The sequence below is a fragment of the Anopheles coluzzii genome, chromosome 3 (genome assembly GCF_943734685.1).
Source record: "Anopheles coluzzii chromosome 3, AcolN3, whole genome shotgun sequence".
NCBI lineage: Eukaryota > Metazoa > Arthropoda > Insecta > Diptera > Culicidae > Anopheles > Anopheles coluzzii.
In genome coordinates this window covers 30,795,407-30,808,561 of record NC_064671.1, presented here as the reverse complement: position 1 = coordinate 30,808,561, position 13,155 = coordinate 30,795,407, and the positions used below count along the sequence as shown (strand labels likewise).

The 13,155-nt window shown below is 44.3% G+C and overlaps 1 protein-coding gene across 3 annotated transcripts in view; it reads right to left on the bottom strand.

The window, feature by feature from the left end:
* The window catches only part of LOC120959422 (uncharacterized), a 63,960-nt gene that overhangs the window by 34,663 nt on the left and 16,142 nt on the right, over nucleotides 1-13,155 (bottom strand). The window contains exons 1-2 of one of the 3 annotated variants that reach the window (XM_049610308.1): nucleotides 9,676-9,877; nucleotides 539-1,110 (exon numbers count right to left, since the gene is read on the bottom strand). The exons of 1 other annotated variant lie outside the window; for it this stretch is intronic. In XM_049610308.1, the coding sequence (XP_049466265.1) occupies nucleotides 539-607 (69 nt within the window). In that variant the 5' untranslated portion in view covers nucleotides 608-1,110; nucleotides 9,676-9,877. Of the gene's footprint in view, nucleotides 1-538; nucleotides 1,111-9,675; nucleotides 9,878-13,155 lie in introns of those variants that run through there. One more of the 3 variants, XM_040382792.2, reaches the window with a different exon arrangement.

Genomic DNA, 13,155 nt, shown 5'->3' with positions numbered 1-13,155 from the left:
AGTAGTTAGAGCTTATTTTCCCTTCTCCAAAAAAGAGAAAGAGAGAGAGAGAGAGACAGAGTGAAAAGCAATGGCACACGATGCACCCTGCAGCATCACACAGGAACGCTACATAGTTGAAACGGAGGACGGTGGGGCCCTTCGTTTGCAACAGCGTGTTGCGTTGGAAAAAGACTTTCACCAGACTGGGCGAGAAGCATGGCCACACCAGAGAAATGTGTTTAAAATTGCTTCCAAAATAAGAATGGGACTTGGGGAGTGCCCCTGTTTCACCATCACCACGACCGCCACCTTCAACCTATCTCATTGGAAGGTGCGACAGCTTTGCTGGGAGAAAGTGTCTGGTTGGGGGATATATCTTAGGCAAGGGCCGCCTTCAGACGGGCGGTAATCGTCCTCTATCCAACAGAAGAAAAAAAAAACCTTTAAACACGCAGACAGCTAGACAGTTGTTTCGTTGGCTTTGACGTTGTTATGTCAACAGGAGAGCTCCTCCACAGTCACCACGCGTGTGCACACGTGGTGTACACATACTAACCTGATAGGCGGCCACCTCGTCGCTGTTGTAGATTTGCAGCGGAGGCGATGAGTTTCTTGGCGCAAACATTGCGTTTGATTTCACATTCACGGACGTGTACAAACGCGGAGAAAAGACACACAAAGGAGCGAGTACCGACGTAATCGCTTAGAATATTCAAACACCTTTCAGCGAATTTGCACCAATCCACACAAACGCTTTTTTGTTTTATTTTTGTAAATTCGTTTGCTTGTTTTTTTGCTCGTTTACTTAACTTTTCGTAGTTTTCACACTTGGTTTTATAAAATTTTTGCTTAATTATTTTTTTTATGTTTTGAAACCACTTTTTGTTAAATGATTACTTCAAACATTCGTTTCGTTGCCTCTTCGCAGCAGATTATATTATTCAATATTGACTTTTAATTTCGTTTTCGCAACACATTTGTTTCACAATTGATACAAGAAAAAAACAACTTCACACTCGATCGTATCGGTAATCGATTTTCTCACGCTTGACGAATTTCTCCATTTGCACGCTACTGTTCGAGTTTGCACTTGCACTTTCCATTGTCATCACGTTTTCGGTCTCGATTCTGCAAGAAGAAAGCATCGCACAACGGTCACCAACCAAATGTTTGTGAGTGTTTGCGGTTGAATAACTTTCGTGCCGGCGTAAAAGTTCCAATCCAACGCAAGGTGAAAGGACAACACGGTGGCTATCCGACGGGACACGTCCAGTATCTTTCCCAGGCGAGCAAGACGATTATGTCAGAAAGACGAGTGTGTGTGTGTGTTTGTGCGTTTGTTCAGTTCCTTCCGTTTGCCTTTCCTACTAGCCAAAGTCCCTCTGCTTTGTCGTCAGTTCTGTCATGAGAAACGAATTTTTGGCGACATTCTGCGAGATGAGATGAGCTTCTTATTTATTTATTTATTTGTTTTCGATTTCATGTTTGCCTTCCCACCACCACCACTGGGCACACCACCGTATGTGTGCGAGGAAAAATTTGAACAATTTAGAAGCAAACTACGGTTGACAAAATTGGGACGTCCATTCCAGTGGATGAAATGTACAATTTTGGAGTTGCGGTAGAGGCGAGCTGCTGGTGGTGCTAAAAAGTTGGCAAACAGCACTGGTTTTTGGAGAGGCAAACCGAATGACGCGGGCCCAACCTGGAGAACGCTTTTGTTGACAAGGGAATACTAAGAGCTGAAAGGAACAAAAACACACACAACTTGCCATCCCGTCGTCTACAGGGTGTTCGAATAAGGCAGCGGGAATCATTTACATATTTAAATTGTTCACAAAACTTCCACCCGGCTTTGTTTGTAGCACACCAGAGAGAGTGAGAGAGCATCGTTTCGCTTAGGGTAGGGGCAACCAGTTGTTGCTTAATCGATACCGACAACAATTTTACGACACTCGCAATGAATCTTTCTTCCCTGCTTACGACATTGTTTCACCAAAACCTGTGCGCGTCCACGTTTGCCAGAAAGTTTACGGCGTTACTTAATGCGTTAAAAATACTCCTTTCAACTTTCGGAAGAATTTAAGCAAGCAAGCACAACCATCCACCCTCCTACATGTGTGTACTTTTTTTTTTGAATATGACGTCAACTTCCCATTCGGAACTGATGATGACGGTCACCAGAGAGCAAATAACAGTAGAACAAGCTGTTCAATTATGCAACGCCAGAAAAAGAAGTCATTCTGGAGGGTCGTTGTCACGAACGATTTATTTGCTCGGATCAACGACAAAAAGCACGAAAACCTTTTGCATCATTTTTAATAATTAAATCATTTTTTCAAGATTAAGTACCGCCACCCAGAAGCGCGAGTATCGCGTGTGATCGTGCTTCGGACGGCCACCACAAACAAATGATGAACTGAATAAGCGACGAAGGTCGCAGCACGATCAAGGTCAGCGTTTATTTCTTCTCTTTGCTTGTCGCTGTCGATTAATAATCAAACGACATCAATGCAGCGCAAAGCGATGAACCTGTTTTTGTGTTGTGGGATCTTTGGAGTGGCTTCTCATTGGCAAAGGTGGGCTTTTGCCGGTTGCGTCTTCTACGATGGGATTATAAAAGACATGCAAATTGAAGAAAAAATCACTGACCAGGCGATACTTCTTTTTTCGGGTGGATATTAAAAAAAAATGAAGCTAAAGCAACGTTTTGATTGGTAACCTGTTCTACTACACCGAATGCCTCAAACAACAGGCACACCAGACCGCAAAGCGGTTTATTTGCTTGCAATAATATTTACCCACACGCAGGTGGCAATCAGTTTTTGGTGGATGAAATATGAACCGAGTGTTTGTTGCGAGTAAAACCGAAAAAATAAAATTAGATCATCATTCTATGGTTCACCATACAAAAAAAAATGCGTCAAAATGCTGGTGCTACTTCAACAACAGCAAGGGCGCATAGCTTTACACCCTTGGTCTTGTCGCAAATGATACTTCTTCTGGGTTGTTGAATTTATCGCTTCCAGCAGCTCGTAAACGTCGGTTGGTATAGTTTGCTTTGGTCAGAAGCTATTCATTTTTGCCACAGTTTTATTCTTCTCTCCGTTGATACACCTCTATATCTTAACATTCCATGGTCTCAACAACCACGTGTGGTGTGTGTGTACTACGTAAGATACGGAGATGTGGGATAGCAACCGTAGGAGGAATCCGACGCCTGTTGAAAATGGTGTCGATAGTGGTGCGGCCCCGAAGTCTGGAGAGCTCCGTAAAGATGGGAATTTAAAACTCTCGCACCTATTAATCAGCAGCACAATCGTGTTTGGCCCTCTCGGTTTTTGGAGAGTATTTGCTTCTCATTAACATTGAGAGTCCGAAGGTGCGTGTGACAACACAGATATAGAAAACCAACAAGCGCATTCAGGGTGTCAAGAGCAGTCCTTTGCGAAAACAACTTGATACGCATTAAACAGAAAAAAAGAGTCAACAAAATTAAAGCATGGTAGCGTAGCTTTTAATACGAAGGCTTCCTCTTATGAAGTAGGAATCGTTTGATACCGCAATATCTCAGGCGATCAATCAAAGGACGTTTTCCCAAAGCAACCAGCGACGCCAAAATGGGACATCAATTAAATAAAGATTAGACCGAGAGAATAGAACCGACCGAACGTGCTCACACACGACCCCACACTTCATGTGTCTTGGGGACAGTGTTACTGACGCCTACGACTGTTTTTTAGGTGGGCTGTAGTAGGAAGGCTAAACGTGTGGTGAAGAAATATGTTCTGGAAATCCGCTTCACTGCCTTTATTGGGAGTTGCAGTTTTTTTTACACCGGACGATGCCGGTAGCACGTTAAATTGGACGGCGCTACGGAGGAACTTAGGGTGATGATTGAGCTAGATTGGAATTCACCTGCCGTTTGGACAGGTATGCTAGTACCAGATGGTCAGGAAGTTCATCAGACTTTTGAGCTTTTACAAAAGCTGTACTTGCTGAGAGTTTAGCAAACAAATTAAAAACAAAAACTGAACCTAATTCGATACAGAGCTGTCAGTGGGTTTTTGCAAATGACGCGGAAAGAAAAGCGCACACAATCGTTAGTCAATTAGGAAAATGTATGAACATTTATTTTAGCGAACAATTCCCAATCACAACAAACCATCCCCGAAGCATCAGTTCACAGTCATCAATTTGGCTGAATAAACGGAAAGAAATGGCAAAGGAAAAGGGGACAACACCATTCATCAGTGCCACAGGCTTCCTCACACACACAGAAAAGAGAATATTGGGGACGGAAAGCATTGAACCCGTCCGGCTAGCCAAGATAGTACCGGCGGCTTTCCCTTCACGGTCAAACCGCACGCGGCATTGTGTGAGCACCATTAATCTTACCCTCCACTGTGTCACACGCTGCACAGATTTCCCTCCCAGTGAATGTGCACAAATCTTCGCCGTGCCGTTCGACAACCGTTCGAATGGGGAAATGGTGTTTACCGAACCTGAAAGTGACACGTACACCACACCCCGCCGATTTTAACTGCCTGAGATCGCTGCCAGTGCTTTTGAGGCACGGAAGGCACGTTCCCTGAAGCCCGGTAGCAGTAGCTTTGGCGAAAAGGGACAACTTTGCATGCTTCCCACCCCTTCGGGGATCTCTCTGTGAGAGTGTGTGTGTGTAAGTTGTTTTCTATTGCTGTCACTACGCAGCCAGACTACGTAATTAAATGGAACTTTGAGGTTGAGACGTGATACGGATCTTACAGTTCGTGTTCTGCTGCTCCGGAGTCGTACAGTAGGACTCTTGGGACACATGTTCGAGCTTAACTCCCCCCTTAGCCGGATATGAATATAGTATGGGCCATTTGCACTGTAGCGGTTTTTGGCTGTTTTGTTTGTTTCGTCAAGCGCGCTTTAAAATTCAATCGCGAGCAAGCGACGAACCAACGGATGGGAAACCACCAAACACAGCCAATCATAAAATCCGAAACAATTGTTTCCGAAAGCGGGTCAATCCGATGCATTCAATCACGGGCGCCCGTCGCCGTCATAAACAATCGCCAATCGGAATAATTTCCAAACTGACAAAAAAAACAATTGTAATTATAAAACATTGATTTTTGGATTAGGCTTTGGGTGTTTGAATGCGGAATAAAATACAACACGTGCCGCGAGCAAAACAAATAGATCACTATCGGTCGCACAAAGCAAACAGTGGCACTTTTTTATCGTTGAAATCTCTATTTCTTTCCACCGTGACGTCAAAGAGAGGCTGACGAATAAAAAAAAACAAAAAAAAAACAAACCAAAACGACTTTCTTTTCCTTAAGTGTGATCACCACAATTGCTTCCCATTAGAAAAGCTCAAGTTGTCAAGCCAAACGAAAGACGACTTTGTGCGCGTCGGGTGCCATAAGTGACGAACCTTCACTCTTGCCGCAGCAGCAAGCGCACTGCTGCTAAACGATCTGCGGCCGCTATGAAGAGAGGTCATACACACGCCGGAAACATTGTGCGGCGGAGGTAAATATGTTTTCTGAAAAATATGTTGATTGCTCGATCATCACGGCGGCCACGGCGTGAGTCCCTCCTTTTTTTCACAGCCGCGAGAGAGAAAGCCCCACCGAAATGAGAACGTGACCAACACACACACACATTGGTGGTGATGGACCGTGTTGGGGTGACCGCTCGGCGCACATTATTAAGGGCTCGGTGAATAGCCTTTCGCTGGGCGTACTTGGGCGCTACACACAGCGCAAAGACGACGCAAAACGGTACAATCATCATCAGCAGCAGCAGCATGCCGAACGAAAGCGAGAATTGTTCAATTTTCTCGGCCACTTGGGCTGTGAAGGTGCCGGTTGCACAGCACAGCGAAATAAAAGAAGATCTCTTCCCCAAAGATAAAGGGTTCCCGTTGCACGGTGAAATAGCGCACCCAGTGCCCACTTGCTGCGCCAGTGTGTGTAAAATACTTTCCTCCGCTGGCATGGCGCTTTTTCACAACTTCTCGCCAGCTTGCCGGTGTATAAAAATAGGCCACTAGGTTCATGCGTAGCAAAACGATCCATCCCATCTCAGCCCCACCGCAGGTGAAGATTGGCTAGATGCAGGGCGCGCACTTTTGGGGGAACGGCCAGGCACAGCCAATGGAAAGCAATAGGCCATTTAGCGGATCTTCCTTTGCAAAGGTGTGAAGAATAATTGCAAAAAATGTAACGGTGGCACACGCGCTAGCAGCAGAGCAACACAAAAGACATTTCAAATTTGGAGTTTAATTAATTTTTGCAGCACGATCCACGGTGTCTGTTGCACCTGTTAAACTGCTCCAACCAAAAACGGAGGAGGATTTTCGTTTCCCTAAACACATATCATCTTTCACAGCCCAGAGTTCAGGCCTTAGGACAGAACTGTCTTCAAGATTTATTAATTCGGGTTTTTCAAACTCGGTTCCCACATTTTCTCTTGTTCGAACGCCCAATCTCAGATGATCTATTTTTTTCTGACAACCTTTCAAGCGAATTCTACCCCGTTTGCTTGGGGGAGAGATCAGACAGCCGCGGTTGATGAATTACACCGATTTGAAATGAAATAAATATGATTGGAAACCTTCTCGGCGTTAATTGGGGAAGTGGAAAAGAATAGAAAAAGCTGGGGTTTCCCACCAGCGGCTATTGTGAAAGCTCCAAAATTGGGACAATAATCGTTTTCAATACAAAACCAAATGTCACTAGAGATTTCCAACTTTGATATTTTGTCTTCAAATGAACGTTGCGCTAATTTCAAACACTGTTTATAGGACGTTGAAGACTGAACCACTGAAAACAGACGACTGAAGCATCCCGGGACTGTTGCTTTCCAATAAATAACATTCTCCAACACTTCAAGAACCAAGATATCAAACTCCTAAGCAAGTGCTGAACGGTTAGATCAAGCGATCGGCATCGAACAAACGTGCTCCAAGTGTCCAAAAATCTAGACCACGACAACCTTCGCAAATTAAAATTGCTCGCGTGCGCTCCGACAACCAATTAGAGCCGATGTCGCCTACGAGAGAAGTTGGGGCAGAAAATTATCCTCCAATGGGTTCGAGCAAAACGCCATAAGTCGGCAAATCGTTGCTTACAAGTGTTACATTTTTTGGGTGGGCGCAAATTGTTGTTTTATATCACACCGAAATGGAAACTCTCCTATCCGGCAAGCCATTCTTAATTTGTGTCGTGTGTGTGTTTGTGTTTGTACACTATGGCGTCTTGTGATGGTTTCGCGAACAGCAGCATTCCGTTGCGTCTAGCAACATCGATTGCTGTCCTGAGATCAAGTCCCACCGGACGACCGCCAAGTAAATGAGCGTGTGTGTGTGTGCTTGGAAAGGTGTAAATTTCACAAGAACACACGCCGAACGCGCCGACTTTCCCATTTATGTGCCCGCCAGCGCGGAAAATGGCAACGAAAGCGGCAAATGATGGCAAACGAATTTGGCAACCGGCCCGGACGGACACATAAGGTGACAGAAATTGTATGCTCATTGCCGTAATGACATATGCTGTGTGTGTATGATGCACGCAGAGAGAAAAAGCGATCCAATCGATCGCAGAAGCAAAAAGCGTCGTCGTGTGTGTGCTGTTAATTAAATTAAAATGTGATTTTTTTGTTTTGTTTTTCAAAAAAGGCACCGTCGACTGGCACGGGCGACACACATTACGTGTCGAAAATTATAACCATTTGTAGTGGAATTATGATTTAATTAGCGATTACCTTCACCGGTGGCGGTTACAGTTTTCAGTCAAGTTTTGGTGAGACACCGCGAGACGCGAGAGATGCGGTGAATGTACGGTTGGGATCATGTTTTAGAACATGCTAATTAATTTTACACCGTCGCAGGGTAACCTTGGGACGCTTCTATTTGCACATAATTGCCTGTGTGGCAGTGTGGCACGCGAGAAGAGCCGCTAATTTCTATTCAAGGAACGGACCACACACACACACCACACAATCGTGCGTTTGTTTTCTTTTAGGATCGTTCGTGAATCAACCCTTTTCAAGTTGAAACAAACGGAAGGGAATTATGCAAAAGGCCTCTTCTAAGATACAGCTTAATTTGTTTATTATTCCATTCTTCATGAAGGGCGCTTTCACGGCGCAATCGCTTGTCCGCAGCAAGCGACGAACCCAATAATTGACACCGTACGACTTAATGTTCCAGACACGCCGGACTTTAAGCCTCTTTTTCACACGAGCCCGAGTCTGCATTCCAATGCAAGGGTGCGCGTGTCCGGGCGCACTGGTCCTCCTGCTGATTGCATTGTGTTTGGCATGTGAAAAGCGGTACAGAGCACCTCCCACACACACACACACACACACCCCGGACGGTGCAACAGAGCAAGGCAACACAGGAAAGGGAACGGTTGTTTCACCACCAAGCGTGGCCACTCTCTGTGATCTGACCGCAATCTATTGCAAACGCGGCGTAGGAGACAGCGCACACGGGCTAAACGCTTTCCCTTCACTCCGTTGCAGTTTTTGATAAGAAAAATGTTCCAATGGGTTGGTGGATTGGCGTGGCTTGGTAAGCGAGCGCATGCCCAAAGCCCAGACAGGCAGACCCACGTTCCCCTTGGTGTCCCCCACATGGGGCCAACCGACTCCAACGACCGAGTGCGCCTACACACATGATCGACCGATCAATTGGTGGCACAGGCAACCTTGTCACCAAAAGGTATCTGCTGCTGCTTTTCGTAACGTATTATTGCGATTTTTGCCAACGTGTATGGGAAGGTAAAAGTTGGCAGGTTCTCGTTTCCCTTCCCAAAAAGCAGTCCACGTCCGTGGGTCACAGCAGAGCAGAGGGATCGTTTCCTATCGCACTTTAAAGTGTGTCCATTTGCCCCCCGGCTGCGGGCTCGATCACGGTGACGTCATCACATCGACGACGTTGGGGCAAGCAATCGGCACAGGGACCGGACTTAGAGTTGGCAGGAAATTTGAGCGGGTAAGGAAATTTCTCTTTTAAATTGGCTGTTAGCTGCGCGACAGGAAGCCGGAATTGCATAAGCTTCTGGGGCTAATTTGCTTTCGGTTGATGGGTTTGCTCCTATTTCTATTTCTATCAAACAACACACACACACATTGCTCTCCTTAAAACTGGTGAGTTTTTATCACATAAAACAGTTTTGTTCATTTAGCTCACATTCAACCATGCAAAAAACGGACACAAAACATAAAAGCTTTGTTCTCTTTTTTGCTCCCTTTTAAACCATTATAAATAAACACTGTTTTATAACTGCACTTTCAGTAAACGGTCCAAGCGACCCTGGACCGTGCCTGGATGTGTCGGACTAGCCGCGTGATAAAGGGATTATTTTAATCCGCACAACACTCGTTTCCTTCCGCTCCGGCCGTGAAAAAGAGTGAAAAACACGAACCACACAACACAGAATATCACGTTGCGCACGTGCACAGTGCAGAAGAAGAAGAAGAAGAAGTGCAACATTTAATTGGTCACCACCGGATGCACATTGCAAAACATAGCACAGAACAAAAACACACAGACAAATTTCACATGCAGAATTACACAACGCAGAAAGCTCACACAATCGGTTTGGTCGCAATCATTCAACATTCTTGTGCAGAAAGAACTTTTTAACTCACTTAAATCATTAATTTAAAAACACATTCCATATAAACCACCTTATTTCCTTTCCTCGATTGTTGATAAAAAGTATGTCAAAATTTATGTTGATTCGCTTCTTTAAAAAAAAACTATTTTGATCCGCGGACACACGCGCGGACCCTTTCTCTCGCGGACTTGCTGCGTCGTCGACCGCTCCCGTTAATGGTTGGCGTAGAATTGTGAGGTGACGCGTGCACAACACACTGCCCGCGATCCAACAACCACACAAAACCACCAGCACCACCACCACCACTACATGTTCAACCTTTTTCTATGTGTATGTGTGTGAGTGATGGTGGTTGTGGTGGTGCTGTTTCTCTTTACAGCGCGCAGCAGCAAACCCTGCCCTGCTTCAACGGTAGTCTCGTCGCGGGCTATGAATGGATGCCCATAGACAACAACTTCAGCTCAACCTACCCACCACCCCCTTTTCTTTCGAAGTGTTTGTGCTTTTTTGTGTTGTGGCTGTGTGTGTGTGTGCTTAATGTTGTTGTTTTCTTTTGGGGGAGGGTGCATTTTAAAAGGGTAGTGGTGGTGTTCACACAACCAAACCCACGTTGACGCGGGGCGTTGGGACACTGTGGCCGCAAATCACATTGCTTTGGCGAACGGTGGTGGTGGTGGTGTGCGTTGCTAGCAACCCTCGCATCATCATCCCCCTTTTGGGAAACTGACACGACACACAGGCAGGCAGCTCAGGCAAAAGCCGTTTACGCGTGGACCGTTTGTGTGGTGAATATCAAACAAGGCTGCGGTGTGGTTGTAGGTGTTGCTGCGCGCCAGCTGTTTTTTACGCAGCAAAGACGCACTCACCACCACCTCTTTTTTATGCCACGGCAAGAACAAGCTTTTCTTGTTCAAATGACATTGCGAAAGCTTCTCGCGGTTTGCTGTGGAACAGAAACAAATCTGTTCGATCGGTTTTTGATATCAACAGTTTAGATAAAAATGGATTTGAATTCTAAATGAATAGTATTATGAAGTGTTGTACATGAATAAACCATGACTCATCGAACCGTAAATGGGCAAACGAGAATGTGCAAAACTATTGCTCACTGCTAAAGTGTGCCCCCAGCTGACACAAAGAATAAGAAATAATTGTGGTTTGATGAGCTGGAAGCATTGATTCAATTTAACGCTCGATTTACGCTCAAACCTGACACTTCGCTGACTGCTGTTTTTTGTTGTTTGATGCATCATTTTTCTTTGGCCTTCGCTTAGCTTTTCAGCAACAATTAAACTCGGGCAGTGTCGTGCATGATGAGAATGCTTACCTGTAACGAGAAAAGAAGAAAGAAAGAAAATGTTTAATATTTATGTTTCCGATGTGGTTCACCGGACAAGCTGTGCGCATTCATTTCATCTCGAACGCTTCCCAGACAGGTGTGTGGTGGTCGGTAAAAAAAGAGATGTACTAATTAAAAATGTGTTGAAAATATCGACGAAAATGCCAATCGACAGTTGGTTTGATGATGGACAGGAAAGTGCAATTTCTAACGACGACTAAGAAAGACACTAACCATGTGAAAATGCAAAAAATTGCATGAAAAAGGTAGTAGTAGTGTAATTAGCTATTAACCGATTGATTGGATTACAGGGGTTTCCAGGGGTTCTCATAGTTGTTGGACACTTCCTTGACTCTTTCCTATTGGAAATGAACTTCATATGTTGGAAATTGGACACTGGCACCCTTTTTGGACAGGCTCATTGGAAATTCCTATTAGATTTGATTAGATTAGATTCAAACAAGGGTGCTATAGAGTCCCATTCCCATTACATTAAGTTCATTTCACGTAAGAAAGAATCAATAAAGTGTCTCACAGCTCTGAGAACTTCTGGAAAACACTGTAAGACAATCGCAAAAAATGTTAAAATTTTAGGTAATAAAAAAAAGGTATTAATGCGCTTTGAATGCTTTTTTATTTAAAAAAAAGCATGTTCGAAGATTTTCACGAAATATTACACACGATTGTATTGTTTTCTTGCATTTTTTTGCACTTCAAATTGAATTTTTTGCAATATCAACTGAACAAAATCAACGAAATTTCCCAACTTTTGGTTGTTCCAGTTGTCACAAACACTCCCGGAAGTCGCCTGTCGAACCGTTTCAATGAACCTCTGAACGTCAATAATGGTCGCACTGGACCAAAATTAGAATGCTCGTTTTCTGTTTTTTTTTTTGCTTCTTTGTTTCGCCGCTCCAAATTTCACATACACCAACGTAAAAGCGGCTGGGGCAAGATCGTTTTGCTCGATCATTCGAAAACAGACACATTCCTCCGAGTGGATATAATTTTACGCAAATTTAAAAACTTCTACCGGCCCCGCACAGTCAATGCCAATGCCAACGCACGGCGAGGAGGTCATTGGTGAGCCGAAGACTTAGCTCCACGCACGCACGAACCGCACGGTTTTCGCACTTTGCAGGCTTTAAATTAAATTTTGGCTAGCCGAGTGTGTGTTGTGCGCAGTTTTCCACTTTAACTGGCTCGATTCGTCTTTGCCAGAGAGCAGCAACAAACTCCGCGTGCGATGGTGGTGTGTAGTAAGCAACGAACCTTTTTTTTTTGGTTGGGGCAACGAACTCTCGCGAAGTTCTTCGCATAAGCTTCACCAAGCGCCGCGAGTCAAGAGTCATGACCACGACACAGTTTTATTTTTTTATTTTTTTACCTTCTTCTTGAAGGTGAAAAACGGAAAACCCACCACGGTTGACGGGATGTTATACACCGGAAGTTTACATGCACTCCGACCGTTATGGTTCGACCATAAAGCAGATGATTGTAAAACAAAAATCTGGTATATTCTCTGGCAGTAAAGTAAAGTAGCCTTTTTTCTAGTGGTGAAGAATTGATGCTATTGTTTTGTATTTACACTGACCGAGTAAACCAATTTTGGAGACAATTTATTAAACGAATAAGCAGAACCTTTTAATGATAAATTTAATGTAGAAATTATACAGAGAAAAGTGGCACTCCTAGTCCATCTCCAACGTAAAGTAACGTTGAAACTCTTTCATTTATTTTTAATTATTTTACGGTCAGCAAATGATTAAAAATTCACAGCCATGAAGCTGGCCAAAACGACCACCACCACTACCATAATTCTCTAAATCACTCTTATGCTTGACAAACTAAGACATCATCATGGTCGCCTGGGTGGAGCGCACGAGATTGGCCATCAGGCGAGCAACAGACAGACACCGGTACTCTTTCTGGGAACATTTGTTATTAACGGTAAGTAAAGGCAAAGCAAAAACTAAGCAAATAGAACTCATTTACATAACATACACATATATACACATCAAACGGCACATGATAAGAGAGAGAGACCGGATGGGGCACGTTTGGTCGCGGTAGTTTTTACTCATCACCGCTGGTTAACCGCACAACTCTAACCGGTAAACACAAATGCTCGTTATGAAACTTACTTAGCAGAGAGGTGGTGGAGAGAAGCATGAAAAACAAAAATTCAAAAGCCTCATCATGTTCATGCTG